General features: G+C 47.2%; 1 protein-coding gene across 4 annotated transcripts in view; it reads right to left on the minus strand.

Moving 5' to 3' along the window:
* GLYR1 (glyoxylate reductase 1 homolog) overlaps nt 1-18,018 on the minus strand; it is a 34,468-nt gene that overhangs the window by 8,082 nt on the left and 8,368 nt on the right. Inside the window, exons 4-11 of one of the 4 annotated variants that reach the window (XM_044233789.1) lie at nt 14,396-14,534; nt 13,609-13,851; nt 8,758-8,844; nt 8,212-8,268; nt 7,211-7,261; nt 7,045-7,118; nt 4,592-4,691; nt 173-283 (exon numbers count right to left, since the gene is read on the minus strand). In XM_044233789.1, coding sequence (XP_044089724.1) covers nt 173-283; nt 4,592-4,691; nt 7,045-7,118; nt 7,211-7,261; nt 8,212-8,268; nt 8,758-8,844; nt 13,609-13,851; nt 14,396-14,534 — 862 coding nt within the window. The remainder of the gene's footprint in view (nt 1-172; nt 284-4,591; nt 4,692-7,044; nt 7,119-7,210; nt 7,262-8,211; nt 8,269-8,757; nt 8,845-13,608; nt 13,852-14,395; nt 14,535-18,018) is intronic. The other 3 variants (XM_044233790.1, XM_044233792.1, XM_044233791.1) reach the window with 3 other exon arrangements.

Consider the following 18,018-nt stretch of genomic DNA (forward strand, 5'->3'; position numbering starts at 1 on the left):
TCTGTATTGAATTTATGCAGGTAACTTTCACAATGGGGGATGGCCCCAGATGGGAAATACAACCCTCCCACATGCTATAGACACTCACTCATGGGCAGGGGAGAAGACAGGGAGGCCAGCCAGCTTTCCTGGCCACCACCTGAGACACTGAGGGAAGGGAGGGGATCCTTACGTCCTTGGCTGCCTTTGGATCGGACACGCAGGCAAAGGTGATGTCACAAGTTGAAACGACTTCAGCGGGGGTTCTTCCTAGGCGGGCCCCCTCCTGGATGAACAAATCACACTGCAAAAGTCACAGATCCTAATGTGAGCTGCAGGCAGTGCACAACAAACACACTAGCTAGGCCAGAGACACGTTGCGCAGTCCTCCGAGCTGGCCTCCCAAGGCAGAAGGCTGAGGCTAGGAGCCAGGGACATCAGAGGCAGTGGTCTGCCTTTCTGAGGGAAGTGGATGGGGCTCCTTAAGGACTGTCTTGTGTTTGTATACCTGGTGCTTAGAACGATGTTCTACTTCATAGTAAGCATAAAACAAAGTGTCTGCTGAAGGTTCCCCGTTTGAAGAACAGGATGCAAATAGCACCTGTTCGCAGCCCTCTGTGTTTATCTTGGCTGTGGCAAAATGTACGCAGTGTCCCAGGCTATCCACATTGTGCTGGGGAAGCAGGGCTGGGGCTGGGAAGCTGTTGCTCTTACCAAGATGTTTCTGGGAGTCTAAAAGCATGAACTTTCCTTCCTTGAGAATTAAAATTACCCAGAATATCTCATAGCAAAACATCATTAATATTTCAGTGTTATTTCCTTTTCTAAGGCATTTAAAAAGGCAGTTAGAATAAAGTGAACCTACTATTTTGTATCCGACTCTCAATACTGCGTGTGATATATATTTATACATACTGTAGTCTTTTATAATAGATGGCTGCAGAATATTCCATTGAGATAGACCTGAGTTTACCTAATAGCTCTCCTGCAGTTAGTTATGTAGCCTGCTTTTTATTATAAATGACTCCAACAAATATCTTCACGTACAATACCTTTCCTGTATGTTTTGAATTTAGGTCTCGGAAAGCAGAATAGAACAGGCTCCAAACAGCTTTAAAGTTCTTAATAAATGTAGACAAATGGCTTTCCATTGGAGCTGTGAATTTATAAAGGTCATCAGCAAGGTCTCAAACCACTATCAGTACAAACTTTAGAAACAACAAACAAGAGGTGCCTGGGTGATTCAGTCATTAAGCATCTGCCTTCGGTTCAGGTCATGATGTTGGGGTTCTGGGATCCGGTCCCGCATTGGGCTCCCTGCTTGCGGGAAGCCTGCTTCTCCCTCTCCCACTCCCCTTGCTCATGTTCCCTCTTTTGGTGTGTCTCTGTCAAATAAATAATATCTTTTTAAATAATTAAAAAAAAAATAAAAATAACAAACAAGCATCCACAAATACACAAAAATTTTGTCCTACTTGATGATTTAACCAGCCCACAACAGCAACTTTTTGATACATTTTGATCACTATTCATTACTGAACCTTTTAAATTTAATACCTTTGTTTGCTGTTTCTTTTGTGAGGTAGTTTTTATTTTGAAGTTATCAATATATTTAATAAAATCAATATATTACCTTTCCTCTATCATCTCTGCTATAAGCACTTTGAGTTGTTGTCCCTCTCAATCTATGTGGAATTTACTTTAGTAGGGGGTATGAAGTGAGATTATTACTTCCTCAACTTTCTAACCAGTTGTTCTGAATATAGTTTCCTGACTGGCCTTTCTCCTATCTCACTGATTGCAGCGAGCCGCCTCTATCAGACAAAGTCCTAGCTGTCCGGTCTAGCTGACGGGTGTGTGTCTTTATTGCGCTACACATGCATCTTAGCCTTTACTATACAGCTTTACATTTTAAACTTTGCTTAGGAGAAATCGCACTACTCTTTTCTGAAAAAGTGAAAATATGTTTCCCATTTACTATGCCAGGGAATAATTTTTAATCAAGATCCTGTAAAAAAAAATTACACAGGGATTGTCGAAGATTTACATGGCTTTTTTTTTTCCTTGAGAGTGAGTGAGTGGCGGGGTCTGCAGAGGGAGAGGGGGAGAGAGAATCTTGAGCAACCTCCATGCCGAGTGCAGAGCCTGACGTGGGGCTCGATCTCATGACCCTGAGTTCATGACCTGAGCCAAAATGCAGACTCCATGCTGAGCATGGAGCTCAACGTGGGGGTCGATCCCAGGACCCTGAGATTATGACCTGAGTTGAAACCAAGAGTCAGACGCTTAACCGAATGCCCACCCAGGCACCCTTAATCTTTTGCTTTTGCAGCCATCATTTCACAGATGAGGACTGAGGCTTAGGAAGATAACCAATCTTGCTGGAGAGGGTGAGCAAGACAGCTGTGACTTGGATTTAGGTCTGATTCCAAACCGAGGTTCGTAACTGCTTTGTTCTCCTGCTTTCCCATAAATTAATTTAGACAGAATGGCCATGTTTATATAAATATTTTGTTTTTTCAATCCAGATACAGGATGACCTGAGGCACCTCTATCAAAAGTGAATGTACTTACAAGGGAAATCCTGACTTCTACCTTAGGTACCCAATGCCCAGCAGGGGAAGCCCAAACCTTTTAGCACAGCTTTCAGAGCCCTTTCCCCAACCCTCTGGATTCTCCAACCAGTTCCTTGCTATTCTTGAAAAGGCCTTTGTTTCATTGAAGTGAATTTTTTTTTTTTTCTTTTTACCTTGCCAAGACATTTCTGTTCATTCAAACCCATCAGCTCTGACACCTCCTTCAGCAACCAACCTTTCAGCTGTATCTAGCTCCACGAGGGTGCTTGCTCAGTCACTATGTAAACACATACTCAGCCACACCTGCCCCCCAACAGGCTGGTCCTTCCTCGCTCTCTCTTCGTGTGCTCCTGGTGTCTGCAGGGCTTTTGTTTCTCGGTACTCAGACTACCGTTCTTCACCTTTTCTCGGATAGGAACGTGATAGGAGGAGCCATGGCCCCTCTCCCTTACAAAAGATGCAGATTTGGACTTGGAATTCCATTTCAGGGCATGCACAGACCCTTGAAGTGGTGGACCACCACCTTAGGTTAAGAACTTCTAATCCTGTCCTGTCCACTTTGGTGGGCACTTGCAATGGGGGGCTATTTACGTTTAAGTGAAATGAATTAAAAGTTCAATTCTTCCACCACACTAGCCATGATTCAAGTGCTGACGAGCCACAGTGGCTAGTGGCTATCATGCTGGACAGTACAGACATGGACGTTTCCAGCACTGCAGAATGTTCAACTGCACAGTGTTGTTAATACAATCCCAGTAAGAGAGCAGAGTGCAGCCATTAAAAAGGAAGAAGCAGATCTATCTCTATGCACTCACTATCAGTGAGCTACTAATATACACACACGCATATATTTTCATGTGCAAAAAAGGATAAAAACATCTGACCTGAGCTACCTCAGGTAATGGCAGGAAAGGGAGAATTTTCACTTTATTTTATACCTGAGGGTTTTTATTTTTTTTTTATTTTTAAAGATTTTATTTATTTATTTGGAGAGAAAGAGATCACAAGTAGGCAGAGAAAGGGGGAAGAAGGCTCCCTGTTGAGCAGAGAGCTCTATGTGGGGCTTGAACCCAGGACCCTGGGATCATGACCTGAGCTGAAGGCAGAGGCTTTAACCCACTGAGTCACCCAAGCACCCCACCTGAGGGTTTTTAAATGTTAACTTTTTATAATAACATCCAAAGCTTAAAGGTTCCTTTTTTTTTTTTTTTTTAAAGATTTTATTTATTCATTTGAGAGAAAGAGCATGAGCAGGGGAGAGAGACAGAGGGGAAAGCAGACTCTGGTAAGCAGGGAGCCCAAGGTGGGGCTCAATCCCAGGATCCTGGGATCACGACCTGAGCTGCAGGCAGACACTTAACCATCTCAACCACCCAGGGGCCCCAAAGCTTAAAGATTCTTAACTATAGAGAACAAACTAAGAGCTGATGGAAGGCAGTGGGTAGGGGATGGGCTAAATGGGTGATGGGTATCAAGGAGAACACCTGTGAGGATATATACACATTATGTAACACTGGATGATGTTACAAGTGACGAATCACTAAATTCTATGTCTGAAACCAATTTCTACCACACATGTTAATTAACAAGAATTTTATTTTAAGATTTTATTTATTTATTTGACAGACAGAGATTATAAGTAGGCAGAGAGGCAGGCAGAGAGAGAGGGGGAAGCAGGCTCTCTGCTGAGCCGAGAGCCCAATGTGGAGCTCGATCCCAGGACCCTGAGATCATGACCTGAACCGGAGGCAGAGGCTTAACCCACTGAGCCACCCAGGCGCCCCAACTAGCAAGAATTTAAATACAAATTTGAAACTCAAAACAAAAAACAGAAACAACAAAACACACAAAAAACAAACCTCTTAAGCTAATATACCCACAGCTTTACCTGTCTGAACTAAGAGCTTGGTTTCTCCTACTCCACCTGTGCAGAATGCTGAGCGGAAACAGGAAGATACCTATCCTTAAGCCACTCCTTCTCCAAGGATCAAGGTGTTGTCCCACCCCACCTGACAAGCACCCCCACAACTACTTACTTTTTCTGCAGTCCGGTTCCAGACAGTCACTGTGTGACCCATCTTTAGCAAGTTGGAGACGATGCCACTTCCCATGAGGCCAAGGCCCAAAAATCCTATCCTAAAAGAGAGAGACACTGATGGGCTCAGGGTGGGGCCCCACGCACCAGAAAGCTCACTCAGCGGCCCGCAGCGCTTCTGCAGAGCCGGCAGCAGTGTGTGCACGTTGGGCCTTTTCTCCTCATGCCGTTGTTTCAGAGTCCCTCGATTTAGATGGGCTTCTCTAAATCCTTGACTGCCACAGAAAGAAGTGTGCCTCATATGGTTTAGGGCAAGTCTTCCAACTTGTTCTCTTACTGCTCTGCTGGAGCGTCTGAGTCCGTGATTCCCACACAGCGAGAAAGCAGGCATTTGCCTTCAACTCTTGCAGCGGCTTCCTGGTCAGCCACCCTGAACGCCAGGCTTTCGGATGTCATTTTAAAGCACATCGGAATCCGTGACAAGGAACTGAAGCAACGTGATCAGAGCCGGCCAACTTCTCAACTGCGGGGATCGGGATCACAGTTTTCACCTCCCTCCCCAGCTCGACACCCGACACTACCTTTGTGCTGTTCCTGCTGTTAGCAGAGATGGGCACTGACCCTTTTCAAAGCCTGGAGCCAATCTTCTCCAGAACGTGCATTCTCCCTATGCCTGTCTTCTCCCGAACCTGTCCGGTACTGCTCTGGGCTGGCCCGTCCACGGCTCCCCACCTGGCCCCTCTAACTGCAGCCCACGCTCGTCCTGGGGGACTGAGTGCAGGCAGACGGTAAGTTCTGCTTACCTTCGCTTCCTGCGGCCTGCTTCCTCCCGCAACGCTGAGAACTTAGGGGCTGTTAGCTACCACTGCTATTTCTATGAGCTCTTACAGATTTTATGTTGCCCAGAGGTGGTCTTCTCGCTCCTACACTTCACTCCTTGCATGGGATAGAGCTAACCAATCCCTCTTCCTTCATTCCTTATTACGTGGTGCTCTGGTTTCGGTTGGGTTTCTCTCAGCTCCAGACCCTCTCTGCAGCCTGTCCGCCTTCTCCTGAGTTACCCTTTTAGTATTCTCGGTCTCTGGGGCTCACATTCGCCGCTACCCCTGCAAACTGGCTCTTGTACTAAAACGGTCTCCCCCCATCGCTGGTGGAATATGAACTCCCACGTGCTCTCTGTCCTAGCCTGACTCCAAGGGTGGAGAGAGACCACCACCTTCCTCACCACATGGCACCCTTGCCCACTGAGTCTGCAGCCAACACTCAAGCCAGGAGATCTTCTGTCACTCACATTTATCTGGGTAGTGGAAGCTTGCCCTATGACTTGACATCACGGCAGACCAATTCTCTTTTCCTGGCGTTCCAGGACGCCTAGTACACTACACAGTTGCTTCGCTTTTTAGTAAGCTTCACATTCACGTCCAAAAATGGTTTGACTAATGGGGCAACAAAGGTCTTAGGTGAAAGCACTGGACTCTGGCCTCAGCCTCACTCTTGTCTTTTTTTTTTTTTTAAGTCTATACAGTCCTCCTTAAGTCAGTAGGTGACACCCATCTCCCCTTTCATTAGCATAGAACATGCCTTTGCTTTTTCCACTCTCCCCAGGGCTGTTCACCCAAAATAACCGGTAGAATCAGGGATTTCATCAGCACAAAAAATTATGAATAAAGTAAAAGGCGTACTGTTTTCACTGAGAAAGAACTGTACAGGAGATACGCATGGAGAATTCAGACCTGGCACTCAGGAGGGTGCCCCGTCTTAGCACTTTTAGACACACGACTGCAAATACCGCCAGAGGAAAGGCAGGGACGTGCGGGTGCAAGCTAAGGCAAGGTGTGCGGACCACAGTCCAGGCTCACCCCAGAGAGCTGCTAGCAGGTATGCGGGAAGGACCCAGTGGCAACAGCAGGGAGAGCTGGGGAAGGCGGGATGATGGTGATTCACCTCTCACCAGCCCCCTGCCCCCACCACAGCCAGTTTCAGGGTCTTCATCACTGTTCTACTAAGCCAGAGGTTCTCAAAATGTGGTCTTTTGACTGGCAGCAGCAGCACACCCTGGAAGGTGTCCAAGATACAAACTCTCCACATCTACCCTAGAACTACTGACTGAGAAACCCTGGGGGGGTGGTAGGGCCAAGCAGTTGATGCTTGACATGCGGACTTCCAGCTGATTCTGAGTTAGGAGAAAGTCTGAGAACTACCAAACTGTGTTCCTCCCACTCCAAGACTCACCAGTGTGCTAGGAAGGCAACCCCACCATGTACTTATAGGACCTTGGTCTCCTGCAGGTCAAATTACTCCCAGGCAACTCACTGAAAATTACACCTTTCCCTCTCTCTTTCCATTCAATCCCAGCAATGGCTGGGATACAACCCTTAAGGAAGCCCCTTGGGGTTATCCCTTATTCCCTAACAGAACTAGAACCACAAGAAGCCTTTTCATCAAGGGTCCTACTTTTTGTCTGTGGGTGTGATGCTGCCATTCACGGCCGTGCTGTCTGCTGCCTGGATGGAGGTGGACCCAGTTTCCTAGGGAAAGGAAGCACAACTCATCAGGTCAGTCTGCCCACGGCAAAGGCCCCAGTGGAAGAGAAAAATAGGGAGGCGTGGAACCTACGTACCTCTTCACATATTTTCAACTTCTTTGTGATTGCCTGGTAACAGACAGCTGGCTAATAAAGGAGGAAAAAAGACCATGTATTAAACTGAACACTTAACTGGTCTTCATTATAATTTTCCTAAGAGGTTAGGCCTAAAGTATGGTGTGAACACGGAAAACCTACTTGCTGTTCAACTTTACTGAACTCCAAAGGACACATCAGAAATGGAATACACACTATCTCACTCAAACATCTAGGCAACTCTGCAAGTTTCTTTTGCCAATGATGACATTAAGGATCAGAAAGTCATACACTCAGAATTACAAAGGTAGTCAGTGCTACTGGGCTCGCAACCCAGATCTGTCCAACTCCAAAGCCATAGACTATCAGGTCCTATATCAAGGTTCAGCCTAACTATTGTGGCCTTGCAGATACTCTGAGCAGCCTTCCCTCCACAAGCTGATGGTTCAGAGAGACTGTCTGCACAGCAAGCCCGAGACTGCATCCACCAAACAGCACGGGCGACCTCACGAGTGCTGAAGCTCACAAGGTCTGGCTTCTGCCCTAGACTCCAAAGGCAACCACAAACGTCTCAACCACACAGCTGCCAAGTCTTTTTCTTTTCTTTTATTTTTTTCAGATTTTATTTTTTTGACAGAGAAAGACACAGCGAGAGAGGAAACACAAGCAGGGGGAGTGCGAGAGGGAGAAGCAGGCTCCCCGAGGAGCAAGAAGCCCGAAGTAGGACTCTATCCCAGGACCCTGGGATCATGACTTGAGCCAAAGGTAGATGCACCCACAGCTATTGAGTCTTAAATGCTTCTTTTGGGGGGGGTTTACTTTCAAACGTAACAACACCTGATTCACAAATGGACCTCCATGTGACTTCTTATTTTGCTGCTCCGCGCAGCGGTAGAAGCAGAGCCTCACTTTACAGACCAGTGGGGTGAGGTCCATGGAGCCACCTTCTCCCCTCAGGCCAGCCCCTGACCCAGGATCAAGAATGTCAAAGACCAACTCACCTTCTCAGTTTGGCTGAGCAGGAAATGATGGAAATGAGGGTCTGCATCTTTCACAGGCTGAAACCAGAAAATGATTGAATAAAACAACTTAACTTCCACCAGAGGTCACCTTGCCTGCTGCCTGGTAACTGACTTTCCTCTGGCTAAAACACCCTTGGCAGCCAGTCTCGACTCTGCCTGGAAGCTACTGAACAACAGAGCTGTATATGTGAATAGTGAAAGATGTGTATAAAGTATTAAGTGAAAAAATGCGTGGGCCAATCCCACATTTGTGAAAACCAACCCTATTCCCCAGAGTAGAAACCCCATGTGGGTATATAATTCTATAAATGATGGGTGAGTGGGGCATCTACCAAAACGTCTAGAAGAAGTTACATCGAACTTGAAACTGTGCACCCCTGAGGGTGGAGACGTGCACTCCCCCCGCCCCGTACACCTTGGTACTATTTCGCAATTTAAAAAATGGGGAAAGGAAAAGCGCCTCACACAGGCCAGTAAACCAGCTTGGAGGCTGGGCTTATCCTGGCCTGCGGGAGCGCTTGTTACCTCGCTCACAGTCGGCTGCCATTTAAACGCGGCCATCGGTCCAGCCATCACCCCCTTCACGGTACTAGACTCAGGGATGGTGAGATCCTACAGAGGGAAAGGCAGATGGTCAAGACACTGAGGCCACCTCAGTAGCAGATGTCTTCCTGCGCCAAATCGGGGAGCACCTCTTCACTGCTCCGCTTCCTTCAGTCACACTCCACATTAAAAGAACCCCAACTCCAGTCTCAGTCCCCAGGCTCGGTTCTGACTGTCCATCGGGGGGAACCAGGCAAGTTTTCATTAACAGGGAACAAGGGTTTCTTCTCTGTTCTTGGAATAACAAATTGTCTTCTTGTGCCCAAGTTTCGCAAGGACAGGTGTCTCTGGAAAGCCCAACTGTGGTGTGCAGTGTTGTCAGCAAATCACAGTGAAGTGTCCTTATGGCCAATAACGAACATTAAGAAAACAGTACCCTCTTCAGAGAAGACCTCAAAAAACACTAAGAAAGCCACACGGTGCCAATGAGGAAATGTGCCCAGCGTTTTAGCTACTAAGTGACAAAGCTAGACTTCCAACTCAGAGCAGCTGGGAACCAAGAGCCCCACTTGTTCTGTAGGCTGATGCCAGGGCAGGACCCAGTAGACTGGGGTGCACCTCCTCACCAAGGGCCTGGCCATACCCATCCTGGACAGCGAGCTGCTTCAGCCTTACACCTGCTGTGCTCTTGTCCCCTCCACCAAGTTTACATCACACTCCCTTTACACAAGTGGGATATTCCAGCCACAGTGTCTCTCCTGACATTTCTACTTGGATATCTCATGGGAATCTTGACAAGCCCCACTCTGAACCCTGGATTTCCCTGCCCAAACGGCTTCTTCCATAGTCTTCGCAGTCTTAGAAAAGCAGCTGCATTCTACCAGGCTGAGATCTTTGCGGTTCATCTTGATTCCACCCTCCTCTTATCTGCTGGCAATGATTATGGTTTTACGACTGCTGATCTGGGAACCCCTTTTGCCACCCCACTGCTAACATTCAAGCTAGGCTGCCATCACCTGTCACTTGGGCTGTAGCAAAAGGGATCCCCACCACTTCTGTTCTGAAACACTGCAGTCTAGACTGTACACAGCAGCTATCACTTCTCTGCCTACAACTGGCTTCCTGTCTCATAGTCAGGCTAAAGGCTAGAATATCATGGCCTATGGGGCACTACAAGTACTACAACCCTCACTCCATCCTACTCTCCGAATTCATGTCCTATTTTCTTCCCTCTCACCACTCTCCAACTCACCAGCACTAACCCTTGGCCCTCCAGCCATTCCCCAAACACACCAGGCATATGCCTGCCTCAGTGCCTTCACACTACTGGGAACGCTCTTCTAACAGTGATCTACTTGGCTCACAGGCTCACTTGAGGTCTCCACGGAAATGTCACCTTATCGGGGTGCTTTCCCTGACCCCTCTGTATCTTCCCCCATTAGAACATGATACTGATGTTATTATCAGTGAGTTCTATGAAAGCAAGACCTTTGCCAATTTTGTTTACTCTGTATCCCACGGTGGGAGCCATGCCTGGCACTGATGAGATGTTTCATTATTTACTGAAGAAGTGAACATGGGAGGGGCCTTGTCAAAGTATCATGCGGCTGAATCACTAGACATCTGGCTTCTGGTGGATCGGCTTCATCCACAGGTGTTGAATAAAGATCTCTGGGGGAAAAGGGGGCCTAATGCAGTACTGCCCCAAAGAACGTCCTGCCACGGTGGACATACTCTGTATCTGTCCCCTGTGGCGGGGCAGCACAGCTCTAGTGACCTGCTTCAGGTCTCAGGACAGAGGGAGAGTGGGGTGGAGAGCACTGGCTTTCCATCTGGCGCAGCAGAAGGCCTCAGCTCCCAAACCATCAGCCTCTGCAGCACTCCGGGACCTGGGGAGAGACAGAGCCCTGGCGGCTGCGGGCTGCCGGGGTGCGGCGCGCCGACTAGAGCTGCAGTTCTCCTTTCCTGCCCAGGACTTGGAGACGAGAGCCCCTGAGAGAGGATGAAAGCACACCTCTCACACTGGAGTCACACGATCCCAGCCTTTCCCTGTTTGCATGGAACTGACACTTCTCCATCAAAAGGTCAGCCTTTCCCACTGATCCTCAGGGGACAGGAGATTACGGCTCCAAATGGCAATCATCTGGGGCTTTGCCCAGGTATCAGCCTAGGTTACTGCTGTTTCAGAAAGAAGCCTGACAGCCAACTGACAATTACTGTAGCAACACACACTCTTTTTAGAGCAGAGATCAGAAGAGGCACCAAAATTCCAAGCCCAGATTCCCTACATCTCTGAAGGTGCTTAATTAAAACCAACTCTCTGAACCGAAATGGCTGTGCCTGCTCTGCACCACTAGCCACAATCCTTCCTCTCCAGCTGACAAATCCTTCACTAGAGGCCGGGCCAAGCAAGGAGACTGCACAAAGGGCTGTGCTGAGGGTAAATAGCAAGTAGACGTCTCGGCTGAGGACCTCACTCCAAGAACAGCAGCAGAAATGTTACTACCCCCTAATTAATAATTCAGACTCAAGGGCAAACTGCTTTTCTCTGGGAGCCCGTGAGAAGAGTCCCTGCAGAGAGCCCGGTGGTGGCCTCGGGTTACACTAAACCCACTATGCTCTCGCTGCACAACGGGCTACTGCCAGACACTGACACATGTAAAGCCAGCCATTCATCAGAAGCGTAGTTCACAGCTCACTGTTCTTGGTGCTTTGCTCGTTACTCATTTAATTATCACAACAAACAAGAGAGACAGGTATCACTACTATTTCCAGTGATCAGATGAGGAAACGAAACCAAGGCAAAGGTAGCTGGCCAAGGTCACACAGTTGCACAAAGTTATGGAGTCACAGTTTGGACTCAGACCTCCTCCTCACCTCTCCTGGACACCTCCCTTTTTCCAAAAAGATGTCGTTTCTCTGCTGGGCCAGCACGGAGTTGGTGAGATCCACGGCTTCAGAAGGCAGAAAATAGGAATTTGGAGAACAGTATAAAACCTGACAGCTCAGATGCCTCTGGATCCCCAGGAAATCAGTTCAACTGGACCAAATCTGATCACACCCCCTGAGGAGTTCTTTCTGCACCGCGGCTAGGCGTTTTCTCCATCTTCTCCACCTCTGGCTGCAGTTCCCTGTGCTCAGTGTCAGCCAGGGCTGTCCCGACCGCTAGTCACTCTGTCTACTCTCAGTCTCGGGTCATCTGACAGTGAGAAGGATCTTCTCTAACAGTGGTCACTCAGTGGCAGCCCACAGGCTCAATCGGGCCCAGAGATGTTCCTTGGACCTAAAAGTACTTTAAAATTTTGAATTAGCATGTAACATTTAAAACTGGAGTGTTTCACATAAAACTATTTTCAGCTTCTCTTGAGGAAAAACCAGACAACCTGGCACAAGTTGGCTGGAACCCCACGGACAGAGCATGATCTCCCCCGAGCGCCAGCTGCTGTCACCCCTAATGCTCTCAGCGTGGAGGTAGGTGAGGGCCATGGACCCTTAGCAAGCCTCTCCGCTTGCTGCAGCGACCTGTCTGGTCTCGCTGGTGTCTGAATTTGCAGGCCATGATCTGATGCGGTCTAGCGTTTCATCACGGCCTTATCACCCAACTGTTTCTGCCAGCCATCTGGCTCCCGTCCCCTTGATTGTGCTCTAACAATCCTTCCCTGTGTTTTGACAGACTATCCCCTCCATCTCAAATTCTCTTCCCTTGGCTTTTAAGACTTGGCCCATATCTTTTCAGGAAGGTGAAAGGTACGTTATTTCCACTTTATTTCACTGTGATGGCTCTTCCAAACCCTTCCAACTCTGATCTATGGGTGTTTCCCCTGCAAAGCACACTCCTACCTTTGACTGCTCCCTCCTTACTTTCTGAGAAAGTAGAGGGCCAGTGGGGCCTCAGATATACTTTGTATGTGTTCTCTAACATACTTTCTACCTATCTGCCTCCCACCTCTACAGACCATCCTGACATTAGTTCAAGGCTCCCTAACAGTCTAGCATTAGGCATTGGCATCACCTCAAATTCATCATAGTCAAAATAGTACTACTCCTTCTGCTCCGTATGCCAACTCTACTCCAGACTCTTGCTCTTAAGAATGGTGTTACCATTTCCCAAACAAAAACCTGAAATCATCTCCCCCACCACTTCCTCTGGAACCAGTTCTAAATCTTATGAGCCCTTCCTCTGAAGTGCCTCTCAGGCAGTTCCTTTTAGTATTTGCTATTAGGATAGCTCCTTATGTAAGCGTAAACCTAGGTTTAGCTTTTGGACTGGCTTTAGCCTGTCTTCTCTGCCCTCCACCAATGCTAACACACAGCTTCGAGAACACCACCACCCTGCCACCTAGCTTCAACACACTTGTGGCCCCCTATTGACTCTGTGACCGTAAATATTGCTTTAGTAGTAGACCTCAAGGCCCTCTACAACCCAGTGACTACTCACTTTTAGCTCTCTGCTCTCCTCTTTGTCCTTCACCTATAATGAGAACATCCACACCAACATCAAGCCCCACGCAGGCTGGGCCCTCTGTCTCTGGAATGCTTTTCCCCTTTTTGTTCTCAAGCCCCTTCCAGTGCCAGCCCTCACATGCTGGCTCAGGTGGACTATTCTCTGGCCATGACCATCTAGCTGAATGCAAGATCCTTTACAGCCTTGTGTTCCTATTTCATGCCTGTGCACCCAGGCTGTGTCCCTCCCCTGGTCTGCAGGATTCTTTAGGGCAGTGCTTAGCACAGGTTTCTATGTCCACTCAGTGAGCTGAGGCACACTGTAGGGCTCAGCTCTTTCCTATACACAAGGAAGTCGCTAATCCCAGAAGCTGCAGAGGTAAAACAAACCTTCTCATCCTTTGGGGGCCGACCCCGTTTCCGGGGACTCTGCTCTTGGGCTCTTTTCAGAGGGGACTTGGAGCCTCTCTCTGATGAGCCTGAAGACACCCTCTTCTTTCCTTCTCCCATGTTCTTCTTCACCTTCCCTTCAGACAGGCTAAGCTTCCGCTTCTCATCACCTGAGTTTGGCCTACTTCTCTCCTCACTGGAATTACGCCGATTCTTGTCATCAGCAGAATTGTGGGACGACGTCTGAAAGTTTAATAATAACAATGATAGCCACCACAGCAGCCACTGCTGCCATCACCGCCATTTACACAAGCCACACCCTAGGAGAAGCGTTTTACATGTGCTAACCACACAACAACCCTACGAAATAGGTTCTGTTATCACTCCCACTGATGTTTGGGGAAGCAGATAAAGTCAAACCACTTGCCTATAGTCCCAAAGCTAAGACGTGGGATTTACACCCAGGCAGTAGATATACCCAAGAAGCTATACTCCTAATCTCTAGGATGTAAAAGGGAGAAATGCCTGTGTGGTATTCAAAAGCTGAGATACTTCTCCTGAGTCCAAGAGACTTTCCTAAGAACAGCAATCCATTTCAGAAAAGTTTGCTGCATTCATGGGGTTTCAAGCTGATAGGCAAAACGCGGATACCCTAGATTTGAAGTAGTATTCTTTCCATTGGCATTTCGTAAGAATAGGGTTTGGGTTTGGGCTGTATTTAATCTGTTAGTTACTACACCAAAATAACCAGTCAGATGTTGGAATAAAGCAAGAATCAGTCTCTCACCTGGTCTTTCCCTTTGGCTCTCCGGAGGAACTCTTCGACAGCATCCACAGCCTGCTGGAATCGTTTCCCCTTGTTAATCTTTATCATTTCCTCCTTGTGTGCATGGTATGGCTTTAGCTGTTCCACTTTGATCCAGGCACTAGCAGAAAACACACATAGAAAGGGTATGACACACTGCCTAGGTCCAAAATTATTAAACACCTCATCAAAACAGAATGCAAATATATGTTTGGCTTCACTGGACTTCGAAACACACCTGCTGTGTTTTCAACATGTTACCAACCATCCCATACTCTTGGGGTGTTTTCCTTAAACAAGTCAAGCACAACCACCACCACCACCAAAACCAGAACACCCTTCACAAGCTGCATGCTCTTTCTGTCTACTCCCATTCACCAGCCTTCTACACTAAACCACACATCACTTGCCACTTGTGCAGGGCAGAGGAAGCCTGGAGATGTTCTTCCATTCTCATCACGGGAGCCCCTCACGGACCCAGGGCAGCAGGAGCATTATCAACCACAGCAACATCACTGCCCAGTCAACGCCCAAACCCAAATGACAACCTGTCAATCAACTGGGAATCAGGGATGCTTCCATGGCTCAAGAAATGCAGCACCTGAACTCTGCTGCTCTTACAGATATTTGTTCATAAATGATCCTGTCCATGGCTACTAAACCACACAAAATGTGACACGATTTGGAATTAGGGCAGCAGTCGTAACAGGAGGTCTTCAGAAACAAGATTCTGCTTGTGATTAAAAGTAGAACATACCTTATGATGTTTTAAAATTTAATTCCTACCATTAATTTGTAACACACACAAGTAGACATGCCATCAGTTGTCACTTTTTTAAAGATTTTATTTATTTATTTGACAGAGAGAGAGATCACAAGTAGGCAGAGAGGCAGGCAGAGAGAGAAAGGAGGAAGCAGGCTCCTGCTTGATCCCAGGACCCTGAGATCATGACCTGAGCCCAAGGCAGAGGCTTTAACCCAGAGACACCCAGGCATCCCAGTTGTCACTTCTGAAATATCTGGCTTACCATACTAACCTGAACAAATCTGCCCCTGCTGGCTTCCTGTGATTTTCCTAAATGACATTTAGTATCTCAGTACAAAGGAGAGGATTTTATAGGCTTGGTGAGTAACAGTTAACTTATGTACATTTTTACTATGCAATACTCAGGTTTCAGAGCAAAACCTTCTGAAAAAAGGGGTCAGGTTAGGGACCTAACTAACTTAAGGTCCTCTCCTTTAGACAAAGCTGGAGAATATTCACCAATAATAGTAAAAATGTGGGGCGCCTGGGTTACTCAGTCAGTTAAGCATCCAACTCTTGATCTCAACTCAGGTCTTGATTCTAAGGTGGTGAGTTCAAGCCCCACACACTGGGCTCCACACTGGGCATTGAGCCTATTAAAAAAAAAAAAAAAAGTGCTAATCTTTACATAAAAATAGTGCGACCAAGCCACCAATGGCCACCTTTGCTTTGAGTGTTATATGAATAATTGTGATGATGGATTTGTACAAACACAATAGCTGTGGGACTATCAGCCTGCCAATGTGACAGCAAACCAGGACTTAGAAGGTTCCCTACGGCGAAACAAAACCAGAGAACAGAACGATGAGATATGGTCTCACTGCGTAAAGCTCCAACCAGGAGAGGTAAGCAGGTACCTTCCAGTAACTAACTCATCTTAAAGTCTGAAACTTGACATGATAGATTCAATTGGTCTATTCTATCAGGAGGAAAAATGGAATTGTATCTTGACCTTACCGGGCCTGGCAGGTACACCACTGAATGGGACCATCCTGCTTCTCTTCCCATTTAGTGTTTCTAAGGACAGACCACCAGAGCAGATGCAAAGCCAGACACACCCTGAAAAGCAGGTTAAGCTGTCCTACCTAGATGACAAAAGTACTAGTGATGAAGCTTACAGAGTCACATGCTCTGGACTTGCCTCTTTGTTCTCTGAGCGGCAGGTTAGAAGCTGGGACCCACACAAGTTTTGGTGTAAGATCAATTGGTGGGGGGGAGTTATAGAGCCACGTGAGATGGGACAATCCACTCCAGGCACTCTAATCCCTGCCTCCCTCTCCCCACATGAACCTCTGATTCAGGGGAAGTGGAGAGGTAGGGAGATCCATGGAGGAAGCACCAATAATCCATGCGTGTTTTTCCACTGAAGCATTTTAAGTGGATTACTGATTTCTGCCACCAGAATGGTATAGTCAAAATTCCATTCATCCCCAGACTGCCATTTGAATACTCAAATGAAATTTTCCTCTCCGACCATTTTTTGAAAAGTGAAGATGGTTTGCTAAAAGAATGGACAGTGTACATGTCAAGAGGATAAATGCAAGAAACGTTAATCTGGTTAAGATTGTTGAAGCAATGTGCCCCATCAGAAAAACTGTAAGTAAAAAGCCAGCCCAGCAGGGCTCTAGGAGAATTACCTCTTGAAAGCAAGCCAAATTGAAATAGAGTTTCTTCTCTAAAGTCTGTATTGCAGAACTCTGTCTCCTCAAAGAGTATGCTTTTCAGCCAGAGTTTCAATAATGCACCATTCTCTAGTACACTGATGTCTGTCACCTGGGCCTGGCATGCAACTGGTGCTCAATAAATAATCACTGAGTAAATGATGCCTTCCAGGCAAGTTCAGAGGGCTGGAAGGCTTTGCTGACCTTTTCTGGTTGTTGCTGTTGTCTGTACATTTCTGTTTCTGTTTTATTATGACCCGGAGATTGAGACCTGAGCCGCGATCAAGAGTTGGGACGCTTAACTGAGCCACCCGGGCGCCCCTGTTTATTTTTTTTTTAGGTGACTTCTGCTTCTTTCTGTGACTTATGATTTCCTTCTTATCATCCTCCTGATGCCTAGATGGTGCTGGACCTTTTCTGCGTAATTTGCTGTGGGGCTAGGAGTCAGAAAAATCAAGCTTAGTCAAGTGGTGCGTAAAGTACGAAGAACCTTTGCTTTTATGTACAAGGAAGTAAATCCCACTGTAGTGGCAATCAAATGAGGCCATCACGAAGAACCCTTAAGGAAGGTCCCTTAAGATGTGTGTCTAAGTGGAAGGAATCAAAATGCAGAACCGTGTGTACAGTATGCTATTACTCATGTAAAAACAAGGAAAAAGGAGGATGTAACTTCTTGATTTTGCATAGTGTCTTTGGTGGGACATGCCATAAGAATCTAGTATAACTGGATGCCCAAGGGCTGGTAACTGCGTGGCTGAGGGTCAGGGATGAATGGAAGTTTCACAGTTTATAGCTGGATTTGGGCGGACAGGCGGGGGTGGGTGGGCATAAACATGTATTATCTTCAAGAAACAACAAATCAACAATAAAGGCCTCTGCTGTAGAACATGGGCTGCTCTGCCCAGGGGCCTGCCCCCAGGACTTCTTCAGGTGGGTAGCTACTGGTTGGTTGCAGTAACTGCGCCTGTAACACAGTCAGGAGCAGCAAAGTGACCCTGGTGTTCTGATACACCTCCTGTAAATTCTTCTCATTTCTACTATAAGCCCTCTCACATTACACACTCTACTCGAAATGAATTGAAACACCTCATGTTTTCAAAAACTTCCATAGTTCCGACCTGCTTTTCCCTTAAGTTAAA

Source organism: Neovison vison, chromosome 14 (assembly GCF_020171115.1).
Source record: "Neovison vison isolate M4711 chromosome 14, ASM_NN_V1, whole genome shotgun sequence".
NCBI lineage: Eukaryota > Metazoa > Chordata > Mammalia > Carnivora > Mustelidae > Neogale > Neogale vison.